The 26,125-nt window shown below is 48.6% G+C and overlaps 10 protein-coding genes across 10 annotated transcripts; 6 read left to right on the forward strand and 4 right to left on the reverse strand.

Annotated features, from left to right (window-relative positions):
* Window positions 1–1,920: 1,920 nt before the first annotated feature.
* On the reverse strand, window positions 1,921–3,112 carry N7446_012107 (aldo/keto reductase; the record flags this gene model as incomplete). Its single annotated transcript, XM_058520849.1, has 3 exons — window positions 1,921–2,482; window positions 2,534–2,817; window positions 2,873–3,112. 3 exons carry the CDS (start codon window positions 3,110–3,112, stop codon window positions 1,921–1,923), a joined length of 1,086 nt encoding a protein of 361 aa, XP_058367135.1.
* Window positions 3,113–3,754: 642 nt separating this feature from the next.
* N7446_012108 (uncharacterized protein) lies at window positions 3,755–5,227 on the forward strand (the record flags this gene model as incomplete). The annotated part of the gene is made up of 3 exons (XM_058520850.1): window positions 3,755–3,764; window positions 3,813–4,641; window positions 4,696–5,227. The coding sequence occupies 3 exons, from the start codon at window positions 3,755–3,757 to the stop codon at window positions 5,225–5,227; spliced, it is 1,371 nt and encodes a 456-aa protein (XP_058367136.1).
* Window positions 5,228–5,248: 21 nt separating this feature from the next.
* On the reverse strand, window positions 5,249–8,426 carry N7446_012109 (tetratricopeptide repeat protein; the record flags this gene model as incomplete). Its single annotated transcript, XM_058520851.1, has 7 exons — window positions 5,249–5,678; window positions 5,740–6,219; window positions 6,270–6,602; window positions 6,652–7,213; window positions 7,265–7,997; window positions 8,053–8,341; window positions 8,404–8,426. The coding sequence occupies 7 exons, from the start codon at window positions 8,424–8,426 to the stop codon at window positions 5,249–5,251; spliced, it is 2,850 nt and encodes a 949-aa protein (XP_058367137.1).
* Window positions 8,427–8,970: 544 nt separating this feature from the next.
* On the forward strand, window positions 8,971–10,114 carry N7446_012110 (uncharacterized protein; the record flags this gene model as incomplete). Its single annotated transcript, XM_058520852.1, has 5 exons — window positions 8,971–9,348; window positions 9,399–9,516; window positions 9,569–9,668; window positions 9,721–9,956; window positions 10,008–10,114. 5 exons carry the CDS (start codon window positions 8,971–8,973, stop codon window positions 10,112–10,114), a joined length of 939 nt encoding a protein of 312 aa, XP_058367138.1.
* A 359-nt stretch (window positions 10,115–10,473) lies between these two features.
* Window positions 10,474–10,740, reverse strand: N7446_012111 (uncharacterized protein; the record flags this gene model as incomplete). The annotated part of the gene is made up of 1 exon (XM_058520853.1): window positions 10,474–10,740. One exon carries the CDS (start codon window positions 10,738–10,740, stop codon window positions 10,474–10,476), a length of 267 nt encoding a protein of 88 aa, XP_058367139.1.
* Window positions 10,741–12,750: 2,010 nt separating this feature from the next.
* On the forward strand, window positions 12,751–13,730 carry N7446_012112 (peptidase C15 pyroglutamyl peptidase I-like protein; the record flags this gene model as incomplete). Its single annotated transcript, XM_058520854.1, has 3 exons — window positions 12,751–12,951; window positions 13,008–13,436; window positions 13,500–13,730. The coding sequence occupies 3 exons, from the start codon at window positions 12,751–12,753 to the stop codon at window positions 13,728–13,730; spliced, it is 861 nt and encodes a 286-aa protein (XP_058367140.1).
* A 413-nt stretch (window positions 13,731–14,143) lies between these two features.
* Window positions 14,144–15,112, forward strand: N7446_012113 (uncharacterized protein; the record flags this gene model as incomplete). Its single annotated transcript, XM_058520855.1, has 1 exon — window positions 14,144–15,112. One exon carries the CDS (start codon window positions 14,144–14,146, stop codon window positions 15,110–15,112), a length of 969 nt encoding a protein of 322 aa, XP_058367141.1.
* A 583-nt stretch (window positions 15,113–15,695) lies between these two features.
* N7446_012114 (alpha/beta fold hydrolase) lies at window positions 15,696–16,421 on the reverse strand (the record flags this gene model as incomplete). Its single annotated transcript, XM_058520856.1, has 1 exon — window positions 15,696–16,421. The coding sequence occupies one exon, from the start codon at window positions 16,419–16,421 to the stop codon at window positions 15,696–15,698; it is 726 nt and encodes a 241-aa protein (XP_058367142.1).
* Window positions 16,422–18,210: 1,789 nt separating this feature from the next.
* Window positions 18,211–19,100, forward strand: N7446_012115 (uncharacterized protein; the record flags this gene model as incomplete). Its single annotated transcript, XM_058520857.1, is given in 2 exon segments — window positions 18,211–18,752; window positions 18,764–19,100. The coding sequence occupies 2 exon segments, from the start codon at window positions 18,211–18,213 to the stop codon at window positions 19,098–19,100; spliced, it is 879 nt and encodes a 292-aa protein (XP_058367143.1).
* A 91-nt stretch (window positions 19,101–19,191) lies between these two features.
* On the forward strand, window positions 19,192–20,667 carry N7446_012116 (uncharacterized protein; the record flags this gene model as incomplete). The annotated part of the gene is made up of 2 exons (XM_058520858.1): window positions 19,192–20,172; window positions 20,584–20,667. 2 exons carry the CDS (start codon window positions 19,192–19,194, stop codon window positions 20,665–20,667), a joined length of 1,065 nt encoding a protein of 354 aa, XP_058367144.1.
* Window positions 20,668–26,125: the final 5,458 nt, after the last annotated feature.

Consider the following 26,125-nt stretch of genomic DNA (forward strand, 5'->3'; position numbering starts at 1 on the left):
CGCGAAGGCGAACCGGCTGCGTGGCGAACAAGGCCAGGCTCCAAGCTTTCCATGGCACCCTCCCTGTGATACATGAACTGCCGGCAGAAGATATCATTGCCAACGGACTGCAAAGTCAACCATTGTGCTGAGACCACGTCAATCGGAAAAGGCCTCCACTAGAGGCAGGCAGAACGGATCCCACACTCGGTGCACCTAAGGGAAACTCATTGAAGTGTTGAAACCAACTAGGCTCCTAGGGAGCGGAATTAGCTGGTAGGATTCATAGTTCGGTGACTGTGATGGTAGGCTTTCAGCGCCCCTGTGCCAATCTATTTTCCACCCACTTCGAGTGGTTGCTCATTTCGACTTTTCCGGTTTCCATATCGATTTCTGTGGGCGATGAATACTGTAGCTTACGGTTGTCCACTGGAATTCATCGTTCTTGGTGGATACGATTACCCTCTCCCGCTCCCGAGACTGTGTGTTTTGGATCCTGGTGGTCAATTGCAGACTCGACGCTGCCGGGCAAATCCTCATCACCATCCGGTGCAGGGCTCATATCGGGGTCGAGAACGTTCAGCTGGAGATTCCTTCCTGCGTGTGGCTGTACAGTCTTCGTCACAGCCTCACTTATTGACGGACCTGCAACATACTGCGTATATTATTAGCACCGTAACCGTAATATTTCGCTTTTCAGCGCACTAAAGTGGATGGAGGTTGGACTTGAGAAACTCACCCGCTACGGCCATGGCTCCGCGTTGATTGTTGAGATACCGCGCAACTTCTTCCTCGATCTTGATCGAGCCATAAAAGTAGCAATGCATTGCGTTATGCTGGTAGGAAAGGTTTTCCTGGGGGCTTGATTGAGTACGCGGGCAGTAGATGCTGAATCGCAAAATCTGAAGCACGGTCAGATCGCAGTGCCTAGGATGAGCTGCACTAGCAGAAAACTCACCTTGAATGATCTCCAGTCGCGATTGAAGAGGTCTTGCATCCATGTATTTACCCATTGTGGATTTTCTGCCAGAGCTTCGGTCAGTGAAGGTGACTTTCAGACTCTAAAGTACTTGTCCAAGATAGAAACATACCATCTTTGCCAACTTGTCGCTTCCAGAGAACCTCTAGCTTTCGCACCATCACTCGCGCTTGCGGCTGGCCTCTACCAACATTTCAATGTATGAAAGTGCTCGGAAAAACCCAATGTCCTCCACCACGAGGTGGATGGTACCGAACCGATAGAAATCGAGAGGGTGTCCGTAGGGATAGGTCGGCTGGGATCCTGAGATTCAATGTATAGGAAGCCAATTGACAAGGGAACGGCTTCTTAGAAACACGTTGTTCCTGGTAAAACAAACCGCAGAGCTAAAATCTGTGTGGGGAGCGGCATCCAGTGTAGCACTGACACTTCGCGATCGAACTCGGGAGCCATCGGGTCCAAACGAGGCTTGAAGAATAAATTCTATCCGGCGGTAGCACAGACTTGCTGCTGCATCAAACTTTTATTTTTTGGTATTACTAGTCATGAAAAGCCCACACGGAGGTACGAAGACAAAATCTAGTGCAGCGACAAGCAGGGGCTGCTCCTCAACGCTCTAGGGAACACCGTCTGCTGCAGAGCAGTGCGAGCGCTACATGCAGGGCGCTCCTGAGGCACTACCTCAAGGCACAGGAAATCATGAACATAATTTACATTCGTAGCAATGGGAACAGCGCCTACCCTTCGCAATGGATCAGTTACCCTCGTTCGCGCCATTCACTACTTCTCCAAGCATGTACGATATCACTTTGCGAAGCCTACCTTTCAGATGTCGAGCGTAAGACGAAAGTACGTGCCGCTGTGGCTACAAATACTCAATTTGATATGTGTTGGTAAGGAAAGAGACTGCCCTGAAAAATTTGAATTTGCTGCCTAGAGTTTTGAGCACGTCGTGCCATAACCTAAGATCGATCATCAGGATCGTATCGTTCTGGGAAGTAGAATCGCTTGAACAGCTTCTTGCCCTCCGTGAAAATCTCATCCATCTCGTCCTTCGTGAGCTCGAAAGTCAGGGCCTCTGCGTATTCCTGCAGGCGCTCCTTCTTGCGCGTGGTCGTTATAGCAGCGATGTTCTGCTGCAGGAACCACCGAAGCATGACAGCAGAGTCGGACACATTATGAGCCTTGGCCATGCGCTCCAGAGGCCCTACAAGTGGCCCTTCTGGGCAACGGGCTAGTGGAGTAAGACCCTTGAACGCCTCTACCTGGATGCCTTGCTCCTGCATCCAAGGAATATAGGGGACACCATCGTTCTCACGCTGTATGTATGGGTGATATTCTAGCTGATTCACAGCGGGAAGCTCCTTCGGGCTGCCCTTGAGAATCATCTCGAGGTCTTTACGCACAAAATTGCTGACGCCAATTGATTTGGCTTTGCCCGAAGCCTTGACCTCCTCCATGCTACGCCAGACATTCTGGTAATCTTTAGGGGTGTGAAGATTCCAAGGCTCATGAACAAGATATCTAGTGGAATATGAGTACTTGTGAAGCCGCGATTATGCCTTGGGGGCTTACAGGTCAACATAGTCGAGCTGAAGTTTCTTCAAGCTCTCATCGATGGCTTTGGGAACGTCTTTGATCCCATCCGCGACTTTAGTTGTGACGAAGAGCTCTTCACGAGGGATACCACTCTCCTTGATGGCCTTGCCGACCTCGGTTTCATTGTCGTACATCTCGGCACAGTCAAGGTGGCGGAATCCAGCTTCCAGAGCGTCCTTGGCCATTAGAACCAGATCTTTATCAAACTTGTCATGGTCTTCTGGCTCCTTGAACCATGCCGTGCCGGTACCGAAAGCAAGCTAAGTAGGGGTCAGCGGAGGCGACATTGACGTGTGATTTTCAAGTCAGGCTGACCATGGGCACATTATTACCATCACGAAGACGCAGCAGAGGGGTCTTCATAGCCAGATTTCCCGCCATGACGTGCTGAGCGGGCGAAGAGAACGTTGAGGCGATGCCTTGTAGACGCCGAAGGGCTGGTGAGAAACTGTTGATGACCTTGGAAGGGAGCGGCGAAGAGAACTGCGACGCGATCAATACAACGACTCCGGCGGACGCAACGAGAAGAAGAGCTCGACGTACAGCGGCAGACATCTGAGAGGTATGTCAAAGATGAGCCACGCTCCGCGGCCTTTTGTAGTTAAATGTGAGGCAGGCGTGATGGGCGGTCTGCGCCTTCACGACCTCCGTATGCGAATGATGGAGAAGGCAGCGCGAAGTCATCGAGCATGTGCGTGTGCAAAATGGGGGTGGTTGGTGGGGGAAGGGGATCCTGCAGCCGGTGAAACCGTGGTCTATTCGGATTCCACCAGGCAAGCTGCAAGCCCCGAACCCGCATACGAGACAAGACGCTGCGGGGGCCCGTGCGCTAGGCATTAGCACCGTGGCGCCCCGCCTGCCCACCCATCAGTTGATCTTGTAAAAATTTGGCGTGTGATGCGGAGGTCACACGTCATCACGAGGCAGGGTTCGGGCGTAGCCTGCCAACCGACCTCGCCGGAAATGGGTTGGAATCCGCCCATCAACCCGCAGCCTTGCGGACCACCTTCGAGTACGGTGCTATCCATTAACGATGAGGCTGTGCTTCGGCTGGCCAGCTGTCCTGCATTGGAACCCGTCTTTGGCCTCACAATTCACGCCTACTAGGCAAGGATGAACGGCAGGGAGCATAAAACTAAGTCGCACCGCACAAACAAGTCTTAGGCCCAACGATTGTTGGGATCTGGGTGTGCAGGCATGTCTACAGGTCAGACCTTGCATCCCGTGTGCTGACGTTGATATTGACTGGTTACAGACGATAAGCCCAAGCACATTTCCCGGCGTCGAAAATTCCCTACGTTCAACCGATCGACTACCTCGTCTCCGCTGCAGCAGGTAGAGGTCGACTTTTTCCAGGCCGTCACGGGCAACGATAATGATGTCCACGCTTCTCCCGAGAATGTTCAAGCCGCCCTCTGCTTGCTCAAACGATGCGTCCGTGGCAATTGGCCGGCTGAGTTTGATGACGTGGTCACCGATGATGTCTCTGTGCAAACCGAATCCTATCTGAAGGCTATCGTAACCGGCCAGAAAGTCGCCGATACCTTTCGCATGCATGGCGGTCTCTCTATCGTCCGCTTAATCAAGCAACTACAGGCCGATCGGGTCTTCAAAGACGACGAGGATCTTCCTTCGAATCTTAGTGCCCGGAGGCTAGTTTTCAACACTATAGGCTGGATATCGATGCTATACCAACCCTCCCACGGCCTTACGCGCACCCCAGGCTCAAACAACTTCAAGATCGCTGTCCAAAGTCGCCAGTCGTCTCTAAAATCAAGCGTGCCGGCAGAGAAGGCCGAGCGACCATTGGACGAACTTCTCCGAGCATGCGCTGGCATGTTCGCGATTAGGTCACAGATACAGAAGGTGGACGAGCGGAACGGATCCCAAGACCACTTGGAGCGCAAGATCCAGGTATCCTATCTCAACGCACACGTGATGAAGACACTCGCAAACATGGAATTTATCTGGGTCGACTCGATCAGTGCACATCTAGATTTCGATCCGACCACACCATCCGTCAGTATATTCAGGTGTCCATCCTTCTGTAAACTGCACCAATCAGAGGAATCTATACTAGCCAAGTAAGATATCATGATCCAATGACTTCCCAGATCTCATAATACTGACTGCTATAGGATGTTTGTAAATATGGACGAGGAGACCGAACAGCCTTCAAATAAATTCAGTGCTCAAAACTTTGTAGGCGAAATGCAAGTGACATATCGATTACTCTTTCGGGATGACTCGAGGGCTCGGAAACTGTATATACAGCAGGAGCGGAGTCGAGCCGCCCTGGCAGTGGACGACTACGAGGCTACTGTGGACCCATATTTGGACGAGCTCTGTGGAAAGAATTTACCAAACTCTTGGTGGTTCTCCCTCGGAGCTTCTGTCAGAGACTCTTACGATGCGGAGGCCGATTTCCCCATATTCAAGGACCGCCTGAAGCGCATCCAGGACTACATGCATGGGATACAACCTAATCGCTTTACGTCATTATGGCGAGACCGTCGCGATCTAAGGCTTTGGTATACGATATGGACCGTCATTATCCTCGGCATCATCGGTCTGATTGCTCAATTTATTGGTCTTGCACTATCAGCTGCTCAAGTCAGCATTGCGCAGAAGGCGTATGCTGCTCAGCTAAAACAAAACCAGTATACCTAATAGCTCGTGAATATATTTTTTTCATCGATTGAGAAGGTCGCAAAAGGTATCCCATGACTGACTGTCATCGGGGGCTTTTGCATAAGCCCCTGTCTGCTCCAGCTCCAATTTTGTAGTTTCCGCAGCTGCCCTGAATGTCGCGGACTCAGTAATTGAACCTTGACGCTGCAATATCTCAGCGATCCGAAGCTTTACTCGGGCAGAGTCGCCCGCATCGCCCATCTTCGGCTCATTGAATTCAGCGATTTTCAGTGCCAGTTGCAGGCACTCAAGCGCCTGCTTATCACCATCCTGTCGTATAAGTACGCACGCTTGATGATACCTCGCTGCCGTGATGCTCTGGTGGGTTGGTTTGCCTGGTGATTGAAGTTCCTCCGCAAGACGAAAGTAAAACAATGCACTATCAAGCTCACCTACAGCCTCAGCTATTCTCCCACGAATATACGCAGTTCTACACGATATAAGTTAGTCAAAGCAGCCTCAAAGCGTTTGGAACGGTTTCCGTTGCATACTCTCCGTGGAAATGACTCCTTGCGCCATACACACTGGTTTGAAAGGCTTCGGCCTCGTCGAGATCAGCCTTGGCGAGATCGAACAAGCCAAGCGCTACTTGAGGTCGCGCTCGATTACGGAGATATCTGTCATAGTTCCATGTCTTTCGCTCCTCGTCCGAGACACCCCTTGCGATCTCGATCGCCCGATTGACTTTCTGGATAGCAGCGTCCCCTTGGTACATCCCAAACAGAGCCAGAGCGACAGAGCTGTAGGAGTCGGCGAGAACTTTCGCCGTCGTTTGATCAGCTGCTTCTCGGATGGCTAGCGCCGTTTGGGAGTACTCTAGCGAAGCTGGGTATCGGCCCCGTCGATGAGTCATATGGGCACTGCTCTCGCACAGGTAGGCATATTGGAGCGCAGTTCTGTCTTTACAATTGTTCATCGCACGTTTGGCAATGCGTTCGCCCATCTGAATGGTCGAAGACTCTGCACAATACCTAAAAACTTCAATTAGATCCGAGAACCAGACGTTCGAAATTCCACTGACCAACTCGCGTCCGCAGCCAGGATAGCGAAGTTTGGCTCCTGGGTGTCAAATCCCTCAACCTTCAGCTCTTCGTACTGTTCCTGGAGAGCGTCGACATGATGAACCAGCTGGCTGCATATATTCCAGCTGTGATACAGATGACGACCGTGTAGACGCTTTGGAAATGAGTGTGAGAGTAGCTGAAGCGCTACAAGGAGCGCTTCTTGCTTTTGTTCTCGTGAAAGAAAGTAGTTGAACGCCTCTTGCGTGAGTCGATGGATAGAGAGCGTTCCAGAATCCGTATTGATCCGAATCAGCGATTTATAGTACAATTCCTCTTCGGCATCATCGTAACTAGCTGGTCAGCGCAGATGAAAGAAATGACGAGAGGGGGAATACGTACTTTGTAGACAGGAAGGACCAGGTATTCTTGACCTTCCCGCTTGGATTCAGAAGGAAGCGAGGAATACCATCTGGAGCAATGAACGTGATGATACTCAGAAGTTTATTTGCTTCGTCAGAAAGACTTTCAAAGGCCGTCTGCCAGACAGTAACCAAGTTTTTTGTGTAGTATGGGTTCCCAGGTGCATATCGTGGCGGAACTCTGAGGGATGGCTTGTTATTTTTGAAATATGGTAAGAATTCTTGCATAGACTTCTTCTTCACCAGAATTTGCCGTGCAATAATGTCGATGCCGAGAGGAAGACCACCGAGCAGGCCCGCGATCTGCTCCGCGCTGTTTCGCTCGGCGGCATCAACTGTAGATCGTCCTGCGAGGCGAAGAAGCAATTCACCGGCTTCATGATCGTCGAATGGCTGTACCTCTAGCTGATGAGCTGCGGGAGATGCTGCTATCAGCTCGCTGCGGCAGGTCACGAGAACTTGACCACTGCCAGATTTTGGCCAATGTTGATTCAACAGCTCATTCGATTCCACGTTGTCAAAAACGATCAGCCAAGACACATCTAACATGCTTAGTATATTCTTCTAGAAGCGCCACGCACTGCGCAACCAACCTGTGATCTGAAGCCAGTTCCAAAAGACCAAACGCATTTTGTCCGGCGAGTCGCCCTCAGTAAAACCCGGCGGCTTTATCTGAGTGACTGCCTCGACAATGGCATTGGACAGTTCGCTCACAGTTTCGGCGGGGAGCCAGAGTACAAGTTGCACCTCCTGCTCCGCAGTTTGGACGTGCGCGTATTCAAGCGCGACCTGCGATTTCCCAATACCGCCCGTACCCCAAATTGCAATAGAATTCATGCCGCGCGTTGGTGGGACTGGTCGTAATTTCTCCTTAATTTGCTCAAGGATCTTTGATCTCCCGAAGAAGTTGTGGTTTCTTGCAAATGGTAGTTGATAATACGGCAGCTGCGGTCCCTGGTGTGGTCCACTGTCGCCCATGGCAAGCTTGTCCAGATTCTGATTCACTTGGATGAGGTTTCTCGCCTCGACTAGCTTTCTCACATGTTCGAGTTTTGATGCGAGTTCTTCGAGCGTGGTGGTGAACTTTTGACGTACCCTAGGCCATGCAACGTGTTTCAACGGAGCATCGTTCTTACGAAAATGCTTAATGGCCGTGGCACAATCCAAGAGCAGTTGCACCAATATATCAAAGAATTCAGCAACGATCTCGGGATCTGTTGTCACCTTCTCGCGATATATCTCGAACAGGTGCAAGTTCTCGCCAACCTGGCGCAGAAAATGGGATATTTCTTGCAGTGCATCCTCGGATCTGGTTTTGGTGGCTAACTATATTTGGTATTGAGCAAAACGTTTTTCTCGAGAACGCTAAGGACAAACATACATCTAACAATAAGAATGTTGCGCCCCACACGCACGCGTAGCTGATTGAGTTCGAGTTGATGCTGAGCATCAGAAAGGTGATAAGGTATTGCATGCGGTAGAAATGAGGTTTGAGACCGCGAAGCATTCGCGGGACGAAGCTGTTGGCATATTTGTGCTCCAGTGTCTGCACTTCCGCGAGCAGTCGCTCAACGCTGGTGAAGTTCTGCACAAACTCAAAGTCTTCAACCCCCAATATGTCACGACTACGGTGCAAAGCTTCTTGCCAAAGTCCTTCACAGTCTTTGCACCTGTAATCAGCAGTTAGTAGTGCCATACTCACGGCTAAGTGATGAAGATGGGTTTCTCATACTGCGCGCCTTCAAGTGTTGCCATGTTGGTGCGAACCAGGCACTTACGTACGATAGGCAACCAATTAATCATTTAGCAGGCTATAGATGGACAGCCTTTTCAGACATACATTAACCCATAAGGCTGTTAGAGAGGAATACAGGACACTCGGCGGGGCCGTTGAGTTTCCCAATGAACGTGTTGTCGTGGCAGCGGTTTCGGTGTGGGGTTCGGATGCACTCCGTGGTATCCCCTGTGCTTCGCGCTAATTTCTCCGCTTAGAACTTCTGTCTATCAACCAGGCGATACACACTAATGCCATTTCCGGCGAAGCAGGATCCTTTGTCTAACCACACTGCATGCAAAGGCTGGAGAGGTGCAGAACTGGTGCCCGAAGGATGAGGACATGTACTAAGTACTTACGGCCCCCCGCATGCCAAGTTTCTGGGTGTGAAGGGTGTCATGCCACAATCACAACCTTGTGCATTTTTCTCCGGGTCCAACGAATCCCCCGCTCTTGGAGTAATCGGGATTGCAGCTCTCACTCTCGCCAGGTAACCTTTCGATTGTGTCGCCACATTCATCCAGTATGGCTACTCAGGGACCATTGACCGCATCCCTATCTCATCTATGCGATCTTCCTCTTTATAAAAAGGAGACTCCATACGAGATTTGGGCAGAGGACATTGATCCAACAATTACTAAGACCAATGTGAAGCTCGAAATAGTTCACGATTGCGCGTTGCACGATGTACGCCTGCCATCGACCGACCAGCCTAGTCTCGAGACGCACGGCTTTGAATGGGCTCATCGACCATTCCCAACGGAATGCGGCATCAAAACAGCTAACGATGTTGGATTTGGTGACGTCGTACAGCAGGAATCGCTAATTAAGTATATCGACTCCACATTCAACTTTATCAAAGAGAAATATGGATGCACAAAAGTCATGTGTTGGGACTGGAGAGTATATCATCCTCGCTTGCCATTACACCATGTCAGTGCTAACCGATGCAGGTTCGGCGTAGCAAGTCGACTCATCCTCGCACTGAGCCGAACATCTACAGCCTGAAGGGCAAGGAGGGCAACGAATTGAGAACTACTCAAATCAACAGTTCGCATTTGATCCACTCGGGTATATCTTGTCCGCAGAATATATGAGCAACGTTTGCTGACCACGTTTACAGACGGCTCGCCAGGATTCATGAAGAAAGTCCTCGCAAGCGTGACCGCTGGAGAAGATGAAAAGTGGAATGATACGAGCAAATACCGCATTCGTGGCCTTACGTTAGTCTACCGCTACACGGGATGCACTGGAATTTTACTGACCGAATTATAGCGTTTGGTGTCCCATTGTTGATGTTGTCGAGAGCGATCCACTGGTTCTGTGCGATATCCGGACAGTCGAGGACTCCGATTGGGATGTCGTTGAAAAAGTGCTCGATCATAGTGTGGAAGAAAGCATGTACCTGAAACGTAGGCAGCGACACCAATGGTACTGGATGAGCGACCAGACGAAGAATGATTCTATTGTCATGAACATTTGGGATTCATTCCATCCGGACAGTCGAAGATGTAAGTCAACCTGTCGTCCTTCTTTAGGCCCCTACATTGACACCAGAATAGACTCTGCACCTCATTGCTCGATGGTGCTGCGTGACGGGGACATTCGACCAAATGCCCGACCTCGTGAGAGCATAGAGCTGCGTCTCCTGGCATGGAATGAGCTTTAGTGAGGATCATATGAATCATGTTTAACGAGTCTGATCAGAGAAAACCATTTTTATTTGAACATGTAAATTGTATCATAAGTCTCATTCAACCAGCCTTCGCAACTGGAAGTGTGTTTTGAACTTTTTGACGTAATGAGTGTTATAGTATCGACTAGTTAAATCCACACAATTATTCGTCATACTGAAGTACAATACAAATAACTGAACGAGAGTCTAGCAACATAAGTCATATCATTGCAAAGCAATTTCAAAGCATCAAACGAGAGTCTCGGAGTGGATAATATTTCATTCTGTCTACAACCGTCAGCGAATGTCCACTGTAGTCTGTGCCAACCGTCTTATACCTCCACCAATTTGCTCTAAGAATGAGCATTGACATGATTGCCAAATAGACGAATGTTTTCGCGAACTGCTGTAACGTAGACTTTGTCTTTTGGGCCGCTGACCTCAGGAACCTTGTGCCATGGTTGCAGGCGCTCGTTGGCTTCCATGGGTTTTTCGTCGACAGGTTCGACACTTGAATCTCGAGAGCGGTCCGATGAGTTTTCGGAGATGTTGTCGGCTATGTTGTATTGAATTGTCTCGTGCAAGATGCTGCTGCGGATCTTCTCCACACAGCTGGTCATTGTGGTCGAAGCCATTGTCGTTGTTTAGGACTCTGCACAGCGAAGAGAGTTCGGAATAAAAACCAGACAACTGTTACAAGCGAAGTTCAGGGAACAAGCACGAGTGAATGAAGGAGCTTTCTTGTCAATGTACCAATAAATGATCGGCACCACAGCTCGGGATCGTGTCGCAAAGGAGGCACATGACTTGATGACGCAGCTCACAGATAGCAATGTACACATACATTGCGTGCTCCCGCCTATCCTACAGACAGCCTTCTCTTTTCTCATTTCCGCTAAGCCATACTTCATATTGAACCCCGCATTGGGCAACTGGCCTAGATGCGACATGTTGGCAAGGTCATCTGCCCTCACGATGTGCCACATTGCTCCATCGTTCCACCTTGGTGGAAATATTTGCCACGGACGCAGACTGGAGCATCTCTTCACAAAGCAGGCAAAGCAAGGCGTCATGGCCCGGCTGATGCGGGCCACAGTGACATGCACAACAGGGTTGAGGGGTTACGCATTATCTTACGGATTGAGCAATTCCTCGGGCATCGACGTGATACCATTGGTGCTTGCTCTGACTGGTGCCCTCACGATGTGCCACGTTGCTCCATCGTTCCACCTTGGTGGAAATATTTGCCACGGACGCAGACTGGAGCATCTCTTCACAAAGCAGGCAAAGCAAGGCGTCATGGCCCGGCTGATGCGGGCCACAGTGACATGCACAACAGGGTTGAGGGGTTAGGCATTATCTTACGGATTGAGCAATTCCTCGGGCATCGACGTGATACCATTGGTGCTTGCTCTGACTGGTGAGCCTTACTCCCACGGCACGGACCACGAATGCGCCTCGCCCTATTTATCTGCTGTAGTGTTGTAAACGGGTCGGGTTTTTGTTGGATTTTGGCCTATATAGGTTTAGCTCCTGCAGTGTTGGGTCTTATGTAAGACCCAAACTTGTTAACGTAATTCACCAGTGAGCTGCGCACCACTAGTGAGCTGCGCAGTCCGGAACACATAGTAAATGCGATATATGTTACATTTATATCTTAACAACCGCACACTTGTTCTATCTAGTTACCTACCGATAACAATCGATAAGACTTATTAGTACTGTATATCAATTTCAAGGACATCGAAAGGCTAGGTGATTATCATTTCCAAATTTACCGAAAATTACGAACGCAAAAGCTCGATATTAATATATTTTGATAATTATGACAGAGAAACTCCTTAAGCTCAGGTAAATTGCTAGACACTACATAGAGAGTATTTAGGCTCAAGGAAAGATTCCTGTAGACTAGGGTTGTTGAGATATTAAGTTGTAATTTATCGCATTTACTATGTGTTCTGGACTGCGCAGCTCACTAGTGGTGCGCAGCTCACTGGTGAACTACGTTAACGTATTTCACATACGAGCTGGACATCCAAGCGAGCTGGACACCCCAAAACACCATAGTAAATGCGGTAAATTACAACATAGTATCACAACAACGGCAGGTTACAAAAGACTTTCCCTCAGAGGATAATGCTTTTTAAGTGGTATCTAGTATCAAAGAAGAGTTTAAAGAATTTCTATAACTTGGTAATTGAGATATATATATTTCTGGCCGCTAGCAATGTAATTTTCGATACGGTAACTATCTAGATTTTAAATTGCTTCAAATTTAATATAGAGTGTTGGAAAGTCTTATCAGCAGCTATCGGCAAATAATGAAATAAAATTAAAACGTGATTGTTGAGATATCGGTGTAGAATATATCGCATTTACTATGGTGTTTTGGGGTGTCCAGCTCGCTTGGGTGTCCAGCTCGTATGTGAAATACGTTAGTGGTAATTTCAGTAATTACACCCTTTTATATAGGTAATCCTTCCGGCCTTTGTGTGGGTTGGGTTGGGTCCAGAATGTCAACCCGACTCGACCAATTTACAACCCTAATCTACTGAGCACTTACACACATTTGTCGCGGGTACAGCTGAGCGTGGGTTGCAAACGCGCTCCTACGCAGGTCTCAGATTCACATGTTTCGCATTGCTAATGGTGGCCTAGCCAAGTTAGCTGCCATTAGAGCCTCAAACCCTCTGACAAAGAACGGCAGTATCTCACCGAGAGTCGCATCTCATCGACATCTCATTGCCACAACAAGCGGGAAAAGTCCATTTAATTCTTGGTCGCGCTACATGATGGCACAAGAAATTAATGTTGCAGTTACTGGAAACGAGGTAAACATAGTATCGCGACACAGAAAAGCATTTTTGACTGAATATTGTTCTTGTAGCCAATCCTTGACTTCGGCTACAATTCTTCCAGATTGGTGCTCGATGCGTTGCCGGAATTGATTACACGAGAGGGCAAAAAGAACATACACGTCCGAAAGCTTGCCCAAGATAGCCTTGATACTTACACAGATGTCCGGTCCGTTTCCCGCAAGGTGTGGGCTGGAAAGCGGAAAGACTTCCTTCCAAAGCCGGACGCAGGGGACGAAGATACCACGATCGACATCGATTTTGTCGTGCATCTTGGAATGGAACTGAGAGAGGAAACGTTCGGACTGGAGACGCAGGCTCGCCGTGACGTATACGATAAGCCTGGCAGCGACGGAAAATACCTCGGGACTAATCCGTTTATTGAAAAAGGGCTGCCAGAAGTGCTGAAGACAAGCTTCGACGTGCATGCAGCATGGGAGAAGGTGCACAAACAATTTCCAGTGAGTGAGTCCAGTAGCTAATCAGCTCCGATATTCGCCTGCTGTGGCTCACTGCATGCCTAGGATACGCCCTGCTTCGTTTCTGATGATGCGGGGTCGTACTTTTGCGAGTTTAGGCTCTATTCCTCGCTGGCAGAGGCCTTGGAGCATCATGAAGACAAAAAAGGGAAAGTGCTTTTCCTACACGTTCCGAAGAAGCGTGATCCGGAAGCCATTCAGTTTGCGGCTGCTCTTGCTGTCGCGTACTTTAAAGCTGTAGCCGATGACAAAGTGCTTACCGATACAAATGCGTAGATGGAAGATTGGGAGGTGCATGAAACATATCGATATAGATAGTACATTCACTTGCATAAAATATGGCGACACCTAAAATTGTAATAATTGGGGTCTGTCTTGTGGCCCCCGCCAGCCTTCTGTCCCTTTTTTTTTTGATCTTCTCTACAGCAGTATATAAAGATCTATCTTTACAAGCTAGTTCCACATAAATAAGTCCATTACTTCAAGTGAAATTCATTACCTTTTTCCTGGACAAAAGGTAAGTCATTATAACTAGCTTTAGTTATGGTTTCCTTGCTACACCAATGGGAAGTAGCTTTTAGAATTACAGCGTCGCTGAGTTCTCACGTAGCTCGCTGTACTATTAGCTAACTGCATCATCCGCAGTTATTATTCTCTTTTCGATTTCTTCCGTACATGATCAAACGGTCATGCCGAAAATCTGCGGGCACGATGTGATCGTGGGCGGCGGATTGCTCGGAGCCTCCATAGTTCGTGCTCTCAAGATCGGGTCGCCAAACGACCATATTGTTTGGTTCACAGGTACGGAGAGGAAGACGGCTTCCACAGATCACAATAAGATCATACGCACTCTTTATCCAGATGAACTTTACGTCCGACTTGCGCAAGATGGCATGAATCATTGGCAGGATCACGAATGCTTCCATCAAATCGGATGGGTCGCGGGAGTGAGGAAATGGGCCCAGAGCAAAAGGAAATCACCAAGCGACATCAAAATCTCTATAGAAGAGTATCAAAGCATGGTCGGCTCGGACGAAGCTCCCAGACTGTCCGAAACGGAGGAATTATGGCATAGTCGCACCGTTGGATACGCAGATACAGCATACGCGCTCCGGCTTGTAAAGGATGAGGTCAAAGCCCTTGGTGTTGAAGTCAGAGAAGTAGACGTACGAAGGATTCTAACGGATGATGACGGGAGTTGCCGAGGCGTTGAAGTCGACGCAGAAGTGCCATACGAGATGCTCGCCGACAAAGTTATCGTGTCCGTGGGTCCATGGATACCACAGCTTCTCGAAGCATCCAAAATACCGTTCCCCGATGGAATCCTTAGGATTATCGGACTGGTTGTGGGCATTCTTCGACTAACTCATACTGATATGAAGACATTGAACATGGACATGCCAATGTCTGTTGGGGATGAAGGTAAGGTTAAGGCTTTAGATTTTTTCTGTGCTCGCTTACAGCCGCTAGGAGAGGTGATAGTATCGAAACGACACAACCTTTTGAAGTTGACGACACCACGCACGTTTGAGGTGGAGAGCATGAATAAGCTTCACGATCATCCGATGGCACGCGATGCCAGTGCAAACATTGCTGTTTTGCACAAGTGGTTTCCACAGTTCGAAAATAGAGATATAGAAAGTTGGGTTTGTCCGTGAGTATCCTAATTTTGTTGGCGAGGTATATGACTGAAGACTCCAGTGATCTTCTCACCGTTGATGGACGTTTCATTATAGACGAAGTCCCAGACACCAAGAATCTGATAGTTGCTTCAGGTGGAAGTTTTCATTCAGCCAAGTTTTTTCCGAATTTTGGAAGTTTGGTTCAACGATATCTTGGGAAGGGGGAGCCAAATGCAGTGTTTGATGAAGTATTGAGAGGATGTAAATGGGAAAGACCTCACAAAGTACAACACGTTCATCCTGGGGTCATTCCAAAACCTGCGAAGGATTGAGCATGTTTATTTTAACGTAATTTATGGGGAAGCTGAACACTCGGCGAAGCTGAACACCAATTTCCACTTTATCCTATTTCACCTCTTCGCTATCTGTAATGCACGTATCGATACGCAATTTTCACGCATATATGCAAATAGTTCGAACGGTATAGAGGCCGCAAAAAAGCGCATCTAGAAGGCGGAGAACACAATAGCTCCCCAACCAAACGCCAGGTCTTACTAGAGGAAGAAGTCGGGAAAGCGTACGCTTGCGTGTTTTTCTCGTTTGATTAGATTCTATTATATCAGCTCAGCAATTCGCACTCCTTCGGCATCTCGCGACCCTCGATCCAAGCTCTTATGCCTCGAGCAAATAGCTCTGGAAACTGTAAGTCCCACCAGTGAATCGCTTCCCTCACCACAAACCCCTTGCACTCCGGATTCGCACTCCCGAGTATCTTCCCGGCGTCCGTCGCATCCCTGACGTTATCTAGCTTTGCACCCGCGATGATCGCGATCCTGACGCCCTTGATCTCCGCGAGGCTCTCCCGCGTGATCTTGACGAGCTCGGTGAAGCCGGCCGTCAGCAGCGCCATGGATTGGTTCTTCCGGCACTGCTCCCGCAGCCCGGGGACCGGCTTCACGCCGAGCGAGAGCCAGAACATGCGCTCGTTCGCGAGGCTGCTGATGCATCTGATGAGCCCGGTGAGGAGGCGCGGCTGCGAGAAGAGCCAGAGTTTAAAGCCATAGTTAGGCGCGCAACCGGTGCACCACAGGCTGAGCAGGAGCTCGGGATGTCGCCGCGCAAGTTCCAGAATCATAAAGCCGCCCATCGAGAGGCCGACGAGATGTGTCTTGCCGCCTGGAACTTTCGTCTTAATGAGACGGGCAAGCGCATCGACGGCGTTATCTAGGGTGAGGGGCAGGAACTCTCTGGACGCAGAGTGCCCAGGCAGATCGACGAGGAAGAGCTCATAGTCCTTGGAGAGGACTGGTGTGACGCCGGAGAACTCCAATGAGAGATATGTCATCAGCTGGAATATGGCGGTCAATCGTCTTAAAGGGGCTCTACGGACACATGTACATAGATCACACTCTAGACATGGGTTGTCTGAGATGGTGGTATTCACTGGTTCAAGTTCAAAGAACTCAGTTTACCGCATAGATCATGCTTCCTTGATCTGCTCTTCTCGTGGGCTTCCTCTAGTATGCCTTAGAAAGCCGTAGCATACCTTTGAAAGGTATCCCCATGAGCCTCTTTGTTGGATTCTGTCTGATGTTGGGACCACTTATAAGACAGATTCAAATCACGTAAGAAGGCATAAAGAGTCCTCCTTGCGCGCGCGTTTTGCTGTTTCGATTTCAAAAGCAATAGTGCTGAATGATAGGTCTCCGTGTTGAGTATCGCGGTGGTCAAAGCTTATGGCAGGACTAGGGCTGTTGACGATATTGCCGATATACCGATATTGACGATACGATATCGACAGACGATACGATATCGGCAGCTTTTGAATTTGTCGATGCCGATTGCCGGTACGATATCTGTTGAAATATCCCGGTTGCTGAGATAATGAGGCTGGGATCACGTGCATACATATTTACCTGTTCACCAGCCTACTTGTATCTTAGACAACATGCAACACAACACACAATCAACTCCCTCAATAACATGAACACTGAAGCATCACTTAATAATCAACGGGTTATGAGCCCGGCACTGCTCACCTCGAATTGAAGATCGCTTCTTACTCCTAAGTTTCCCCATCAAGTGATAGCTTCATCTATTGACTGAATTGATATTGCTCATTTAGTACTTCAACGAAGAGGACAGTTTCCAACGATGAAAAAAAAAAAAAATGAAATGTGCGGACTCGTCTTACGAATCCTGGCAAAAATCACACCGCTATATTTTTGTGAAACCAATCATAGTCAACAGTTATGTCTCACAACAGACAACAGACGCATCACAGCTACAGATATCACACCGCTCCAGACGTATCACATTACCCGGACAGATGAAATAACCTGTCCTCTATAGCATGCTGAGATGCTAATTTTTCCCTAAAAACCCCTGATCTTCTCAAAAGGGGGACAATCCGCTATTCTAACTTATGAAAAGAAAGCGTGGACCATATAACCAATGGACTGACAAGGAGCTCAATCTGGTGTGCTATCTTCGATGCATCCGTCATTGGCCTTTTCCAAAAATCCAAAAGGTGAACTTTCCACTACTTTCCCAACACGCAGTTGGCGCGGCCTATAGGCATTTACCTCCGGAAGAGCGCACACGCCGGGCGCTCGCCGCTGTGCCCGTCATTGCCGAGTTCCTGCGCACCACAGGACGTAACTCTCCAAGTCAAACGCAGCCGGTGTTCTCAAATCCGGAACGGGGACCAATTCACCCTAGCTCCATAAATATCGAGATCGAACTTACGCCGTCGACCTCAAATAGCAATACCTCAAATCGGTACAATCTCCGACCAAACAGACCGACATCTTTCGCAGAGCGAAAGCCACAATATATGGTCGACCGCGTCCATTTTCCTCACTTCTTCGAATCGTATAGCGATCATCTCAAGCATACGACCTACCGGACAGTGAATACGTTCCCCCTTCGCATACACCTACCCCAGGCTCGTCGGAATATTCTCACTCCGTCAACTCTACTCAACCAAGCGAGGCCTCGAGTCTCGAACTATTTGGTCTGGAGCCTCGATCTCCTGAACTATCGGACTACACGCCTTCTGTCCACTCAATTCGCTCAAGTGGCTCGTCAAGTGCCGAATTCTTTAGCACCGAAGAGCCCTGAATACCACCACGATGGATTCGAATAAATTTGAACAAATAGGCTTGAGCTCATTTTACCATGCTATACCAACACTTGATAATGCCAACGACTGGTCGCAGTGGAACCAGAAAGTCAAGGAGTTTCTTCGAATATCTCCCGTGGCTAAAGATGAAACGATCCCACCTCTGGAAGAGGAGGGAGCGCAGCAATGGTCTCACCGCCAGACATTTTACTCGTCAATGATCGCGGCAAAGCTGACCCACAACGCGGCTCAGCGGATAAACGCCTTCGAAATCACTCGAGTCCAAACTCTAATCAAAGCGGTGAAAGACAACTTCAAGCCGGAAGGTTCAGGAACATACGTCAATCTTCAGAGGAGGTACATGTCACTTACCCGAGCAAAATGTGGGAGTGCACAAGCCCTCGGGGCCGAGATCAGAAAGATCCATGCCGAGAAACTTTTACTCGACCCCGCATGTGTCACTTCTGAGATTGAACGAACCTTCTTTTCCTCCATGCCTTGGGTCCAGAATATGAAAGCTTCCGTGACCATATCTTCAGACAAATGGACATTGTCAATGATAGAGACGAGAACGGAAATATCACCAAAGCAGCCCCTACATTCGACTACATTGAGAACAAGGCCATTGAGGAGGAACATAGGAAAGGACAGCTGAGCAACCAATCCGCAGATGCAAATGCGCTTCCTGCCTTCACACTCAGCCAAAGCCTTGGAGACAAGAAAGTCACGCCGTCTTCAGATGGGAAAACATGCCGGATCGAGATCATCAATGTCCCTTTCTGTACTTTCTGTCGAAAACCCTATCATAGGGAGCCTCAATGTTTCAAGAAGAATCCCAACCTGAGGGACCAAGAAAAGGGAGAGAAGAACACGCAGGCCAAGACCCAACGATGCATATAAGGACTTTTGTAAGCCATCTAAGAGGCGGGCCAGTACGGACCATGAAGACAACGATTCAGAAGGACCGAGAGACCCCAAAAGAGCGACGTTTATGGCGACACAAGTCTCAAAACAAGATATCAATGCAGCATTCGGAGCCGAAGTTGAAGGAAACGTGGCCACTTTTGGCCACATTCCCGGTATGATGGCCACAAAAACCCTTTCAATCCGTGACGCTTGGATCGTGGATAGTGGGTGTGCTCAGCACGTCTGTAACAATGCCTCGAGATTCGTGAAGATGGACAAGTATGATGGCCCACCGTTGAGAAGCGTCGATACCTCAACGGCCCCTTCCGGTATAGGAATTGCAAATGTCCTGTGCAATGTACGAGGAAGAAAGAAATGGCTTGTATTAGATGATGTTCTGTTCGTCCCAACTGCGCATGCGAATCTCATATCTGTGCTGCAACTTCTCAATCGAGGAGCAAAGATCGATTTCTCAAGCAATGGCGCCATTATTCGAAATAAATCAGATGGGAAAAATCTGTTCACCGCGAGCCAATATCATGGAGTCTACGCACTCGACTTATGGGCCAAGCCTGCTTTTCCAGCCTACCATGTCAGCCCGCAATCGGCACTCTGGCACAATAGGCTCGCTCACATGAGCGGTGCGAATATACAACGACTCAAAAAGCAAGCTCACGGCATTCGGAATGATACGCCACGCCAACCTTGCAACCCATGCCTCCAGGGAAGAATGATTGAAACCCCACATCGCCGTTCAGAAGCAGGCAAAAGAGCCAAATACGCCATGGAGCTCCTGCATATCGATGTTGCAGGACCGTTTGAGGAGGGCCTTGATGGCAGCCGCTACTGGCTGACGATTGTTGATGACTGTACTGGATGGGTTGAGATCGTTCCCATACCACGACGGCAAGAATACGTCGTTGAGTCCTTGCGGTACTTCCTCGACCACAACGAGCGCCCTGAGCGCAAATGCAGGCGGATTCGTCTTGACCGGATCCCGGAACAAGTGGGAGAAGAAATGAAATTTACCCTCTTCTCAAGGGCAATCCAAGCCGAAGTCACGGGCGTCGACCAGCACCAGCAGAATGGGGTAGCTGAAAGAGCCCACAGGACAATTTACGATCGAGTTGGACCAACGCTCGCGCATGCGAAACTACCGCCCAAATTCTGGCCGGAGATTGCGCGGACTGCGGCCTTCCTCTCCAATCGATCACCATCATCCAAACGCAACATGACTCCGTATCAAGCTTGGTATGGTGACAAGCCTGACCTGTCACGGCTGAGAGTCATAGGATCCAAGGGAGAGTATCTAATCCCACCCAAACAGAGAAAGAAGTTAACGGGACCAAGAACAAGGCCATGTCTACTGCTGGGATACGAAGGAAATACAAACTATCGCATCCTGCTAGAAGACGGCAGAATCATTGGTACGCCAAATGCAGAATTTCATGAAGTCCTCAACACTCCTTCCACGCAGACCAGAGAAGACGTGGGAGCCAAACAGCAGAGCTTTCCTGTGGCAACGGCTGCTGCCGCAGGGGGAGTGAGACGGTGGGACTAATAAACCAACCGTCGGCCAGTATGCGACATGCATCCGTGCCAGCCTCGGGACGTCAAACCTCCCTGGCGCCACAAGGGCAAATACAGCCTAGATCAAGGGACGACATAGTGCAAGTGCATCTGCCTCAGTCGAGTGATAATACAGTCATAGGCCATGAGTCTGTTGACACCCCACCAAAATATATAATTCCAAAAACCACCCGTAATTTTAAAACCGCTATTACTCACTCAATTCTTACTCAATTCTATTGATTTTTATTGCAAAAAGTACGTAAATAGCTAAGCTATTATTGAATAGCTAATATTTGGTGTACAGTCAACTCTCGCTTATACCACGGTGGGATATTGCACATTCTTGATAATAACACATCCCTTGCTTGGATGGCCCCTTCATTCCAGTTTTTTCCATATAAATTGACAGAATATAACACATTTTGTTTTACCACACTTTCTTTACCTCAGTTACCTCAGCCGCCCCCAAAAAGGCGGTGAATTTGGCCATCCACCGCCTGCTGTTTCCAGCGATGCTGACACACCTTTTTTGGGGAACGTCTGAGCTGGGAATTTGGTGGTACCATACAAGTTTCCGGGGTTTTTGCCCGTGTTTATATGGCGAAGTTTCCAGGCGCGTCTTTCAATATTTCCAAGTTTCTCGCGCACCCACGCGAATATTAAGAATCGGGCGACGATGTCTTCTGCATCTTTCTGAGCTGAACCCATTGACACCAAAATTGTATGTATAACTGGAAAGGTGGGTGAGAAATATGTCCTTAAAATACCCGAAGGAACCCTTTCTTAAGCTGTCAAAGCCATTATATGCCCCAAGTATTCCGCCAAAACCTCCATGAAGCATATATTGACATATTTTAATGTATAGTGGCTACATCTGATCCACAATATTAACTCTATCGCGTGAGAATTGACTCCAAACCCGCCTCACGATGCCAGATCGACGCCCATCACGACGGAAGCCTCCTCGGAAATATAACGCGAAACTGAACGACCCCGGAAATGGACAGACACAGTTGGATAACTGGTTGGCCTCTGAGAATAATCGACCTTCTTCAAAGGCTGGAGAGCCTATTGAATTGGGAGTGGAGTACGAGAATGAGGGCGCAACTGTCTTGCTGGAGAAACAACAAGTTGAGAAGAATTCAGTTCTTCAAGCGCAGAAACTGATTCGCGATGCGTCTGAGAAGCGTAAGGATGAACAGGACCAAGCCATCAGACAAGCAATTCGAGAGCTGTATCCCTATTATCCACGTGCGGGTCAGTTGCAAGCATTGAGACAATTGATCTACCTGAGAAAGGACCTTATCCTGATTGCGAAGACGTCATTTGGGAAGAGTATGATATTGCAAGCAGTGTCACTCTTGCTTGATAAGTCTATCACCCTTGTTGTGCTTCCATTGAATCAAATTGGCGTTGAGCAGACCAATTACATCGAGAACATTGGAGGGCGACCTTGTTTCCTAAACAGGGAAACATTCTCATCCGAACTTCTTGACAGGGTACAAGCGGGCAAGTTCACACATGTCCTCGTGAGTCCAGAGCTTGCAATCAGTGACAAGTTCCGTTCAACTGCTATGCATCCAGGTTTCCGAGACCGGCTGGCTCTGGTTGTTGTAGACGAAGCTCATCTTGTGGCTCAATGGGGCAAAGATTTTCGAACGGACTATGCGCGATTGCATCAATTGCGAAGTCTATTCGGCAGTGGCGTCCCCTGGTTTGCATGCTCTGCTACGCTTGATATGAATACATTGCGCGTTGTTATTGAGGGACTTGGGTTTCCAAAGGATGTTGAAATCTTGCGGACATCCGTCAATCGTCCAGAGTTGCTCATTCAAACAGCTTGGATCCCACAAGGCGCGCATAAGAAGGCAACGGCCTTGCGTTTCCTGTTTGACAATGGTCCTTGTCAGCCCATTTTACGACCGTCACGAATCCCAAAGACATTGGTATTCTTTGACTCGAAGAATGATGCATATACTGCCATGGAAAATTGTCGGTATTGGCTGCAGCATAACAAGCAACCAGATGGGGCAAGTGTTCAACATTGCAACTATACCCTCAAAGAGGCAATGGATACGGTGAAGGTCTACCATAGCGACACCGCAAAGGGAGACAAGGAAGCAATGATCAAAGAGCTTCAGAAACCCGGACCGCAATCCAAGCTTCGTGTCCTCATGACCACCGAGGCACTAGCGCTCGGAGTGGACCTCCAGGATATTGATCAAGTTGTCATGTATCGGTTCCCCAAAAACCTACAACCAGCAACGCTCTGGCAACGCGGTGGTCGGGCATCTCGCCTTGGACAGGATGGAAAGATCGTTATTCTCGTTGATCAGTGGATACAGGGGCGTATCAAGAAACGTGCCGTGAAACGCAAGATTCATACAGAAAATGATGATCTAGCGGAAGACAACCCACTGGCCGATTCAGATGATGAAGTCAAAGAAGCAAACCCTGAGAGACCACAGAAAGGTGGACGCTTAAGTCATGAAGAGCGACGTGCTGTGTTGCCTGAATTTTGGTATCTCCTTGCCAATGAGCCTACAGAATGCCTCCGGAAACGGTTCCTGGACTACTTCAATGAACCTGAAGAGTTCAGATGTAATCCTCGGCGTGACCGGTGCTGCAGCAACTGCAATCCTGAGTATCAGCTCAATGATCCAACTCGTTATCTGTATACTGAGCACGGTCCGAGGTCAGGACAGATGGACGAGATAATCATCAACCAGTTAAAATATTGGTCCAAGGAGGTCCTTTCAAGCGCTTTGAACGGAGTGAAGTTCATACCTGATTGCTCAAGCATACTGGCAGAAGAACAATATGTCCATCTTGCGATATATATTGAAAATGCCACCTATTCGGAGCGGGAATATTTCCAGGCAAAGGATCTTCAGACAATATTGGGAATATGGGCTTTGTCGAATCAGCTTGCTGAGGGTCTTGTGGATGTCTTGAAGAATGCATATCAAGCAGCCTTTATGGCCACTATTCAAACCCCTGCAAAGAGGAAGCGTGTGTCGAATGACTCTAGTCAAATGAGTGAATGCAGCAACCTCACATGGTCTTCTGCAGTCACGCCAGAAAGCACCAGTCAACCAACTCCATCTCGGAATATCTCTCCGTGGGTTGATATTAACACGCCATCCCAAGCTTTTATGGACATGCCTCCTCCTTCGGCAACTCCAGTTCCCAAACGCAAGGCCCTCGGTGTGGTATCAGGAAATGGGCGTCGCGTGATGAAGGGTGGAGAAGACCTAGGTTCTAAGGTCTGGTAGAGAATGATGAACAATCCATCTGATGCATTCCATCAATGTGTGTCAGTCACCTTATAATATAGCGTGGGAGTATTATCAATGGAATGAAGAGAAGTATAGCTAAAGCTGTCCCGGCAGCAACCTGCTATTCAGTGTCATGTGTCATTCTCTTCAATCTCATCTAGAACAGCAATAGGAGTCGATGTCATCTTGCTAAAATCAACTTCTTGTGCCCACTGTCCGTTGACGACGAGGCTATTGAAGTTCTGTACGGCTTTGAAGAGCTTTTCGCCAATTGTTTCTGTGAGTATATCACATGGTTGAAAGCCTCTTGTCCGACCATTTGGTTGCTTTTGGATGCACTTCGAGATCTGATAAGCTAGATGACGAACATCCTGGCTAGCATCCTTATTTTGGTGTCGCCCATTGCTATATTCTCCAAAGGTAGCCTCCAGAAGCTCCTTTAGATCAGTACAGTAGCTGGCTGTGAGAGCAGTTCGACGGAACATGGTAGTGATGTCCAGATTTGAGGTCCGTCGAGTCGACATGAGTGTCTTCATATGAAGATTGAAGAACTCATTCAGTCGATCAATTTCGAACCAACCGTCCTCCGCACCCCGTAGATTCACAAGTCCGTTGGCAAGAATGGCAGTCTGCAGCTCGGGATCAGCTGCTTTGGTTTGAGTGAGCCATGTCATATACAAGGAGAGGAAAGAATATCGGGTTTTCTTTGTGCCAGGGAAGAGGAGACAACATTGTGCAAAGATCCGCTGGATAATTCCAATGTCACCAAGTTTGATGGCAAGCTTCAAGGACTTGTAAGTCTCCATCTGCTGAAGGAATTTCGCATGTGCTGAGAACTCATAGTCGACTGGTTCTCCTTCTCGTTCACGAACCTTAGACTGCTGCTCTTTAAAATGGAACAGAGACTGGCGTATCTGATCCACAACGTCCAGGAATTGACCCCTTCCGAGGCTTTGAATCCAATCATCCACATCTTTAGCATCCGCGAAATTGACTGTTAATGGGACAAACTGATAGAACATGGCCGTGACGCGAGCGTCAAATGAGCGAGTAGCCACCTCTTCTTTATGGTGGAATGGACTTTTGTGTCCCTGTACGCAACCGAGACAGACCTTATTATGATGGATCGTCGATTCAACGGTAGGGTGGTCTGTCCCAGCATAGAGCTCAAAGATCATATCCAAGTAGTTCATACGCCAGTGGAACAGTCCGGGGATTGGCAATATCCAGCTGAAACGATCGAAAAGACGAGAAGCCTCCGCACGTTCTTTTTTGACGGCACGAAGGAGTGACACTGTTTTCTGATCTCCATAAACCAGTTGTAAAAGCCCATCAAGGTCTGTATCATCATCATCCCCCAGTTGCTCCAGAAAGACATTCTGAATGACCTTGTATGTCCCCTCTGTCGTGCCTTCGTTGTATAACATTGGCCCAAGGCTGTAGTGAATTGTCTTCTGCGCTTGCAGTCGTTTAACTGCTGGGAATTCAGGCCAGTCAATAAGATGGGCTCGCGGTTTCATCTGGCCTGGTTTGACGCACGCTTCCGCAGTAAATAGTTTCTCTACTGCCTCCCGATGAGTATAGCGAATGGCCTCTGCAATCCAATGGCGCTGACATTGATGGAAGATCTCATCATCCTGATTGCCTGGTGCCATGTAGATATCATGAGGACTCAGTGTAACCTCTGGATGGAACATAGATCGGAGAAGCCCTCCTGCAGGGATGGACTGACCGATACAAAGCTTGCCAGTGGTGGCGGAGATATGCTCTGATGGATCACGAATAGTTTGATGTCGAACAGTCTGGCTGTAGTCAAAGTTATCCCATGCCACAATGAGATTCCTGCGAGAAGCCTGGGCATTCTGTTTCAATTGTTTCTGTACACATCTTGGGGTAAGAAGTCAGCCAGAACATGTTATTCTCCGGTAAATGCGGTTATAGTACCTGTCCTAGTTCTGCAAGTTCCTTCCGTCTGTCCATGATAGTCTGGTATGCTGAGTTTATCCCCAGGCCAGCCAGAAAGCTAATCACACGTCGCTTGACACCCATTGCATGTAAATACAAGCCGATCAACATCGGGAAGTTGTTGCTTTTCCGTGGTGCAAAAGCGCAAGCCAGAATTGAACAGACCATCACAATGCTGCCCTGGTGGATCTTGGGTGTATCGCG

Source organism: Penicillium canescens (genome assembly GCF_028828765.1).
Source record: "Penicillium canescens strain IBT 15451 chromosome Unknown utg000009l_segment0_segment0, whole genome shotgun sequence".
Classification (NCBI taxonomy): domain Eukaryota; kingdom Fungi; phylum Ascomycota; class Eurotiomycetes; order Eurotiales; family Aspergillaceae; genus Penicillium; species Penicillium canescens.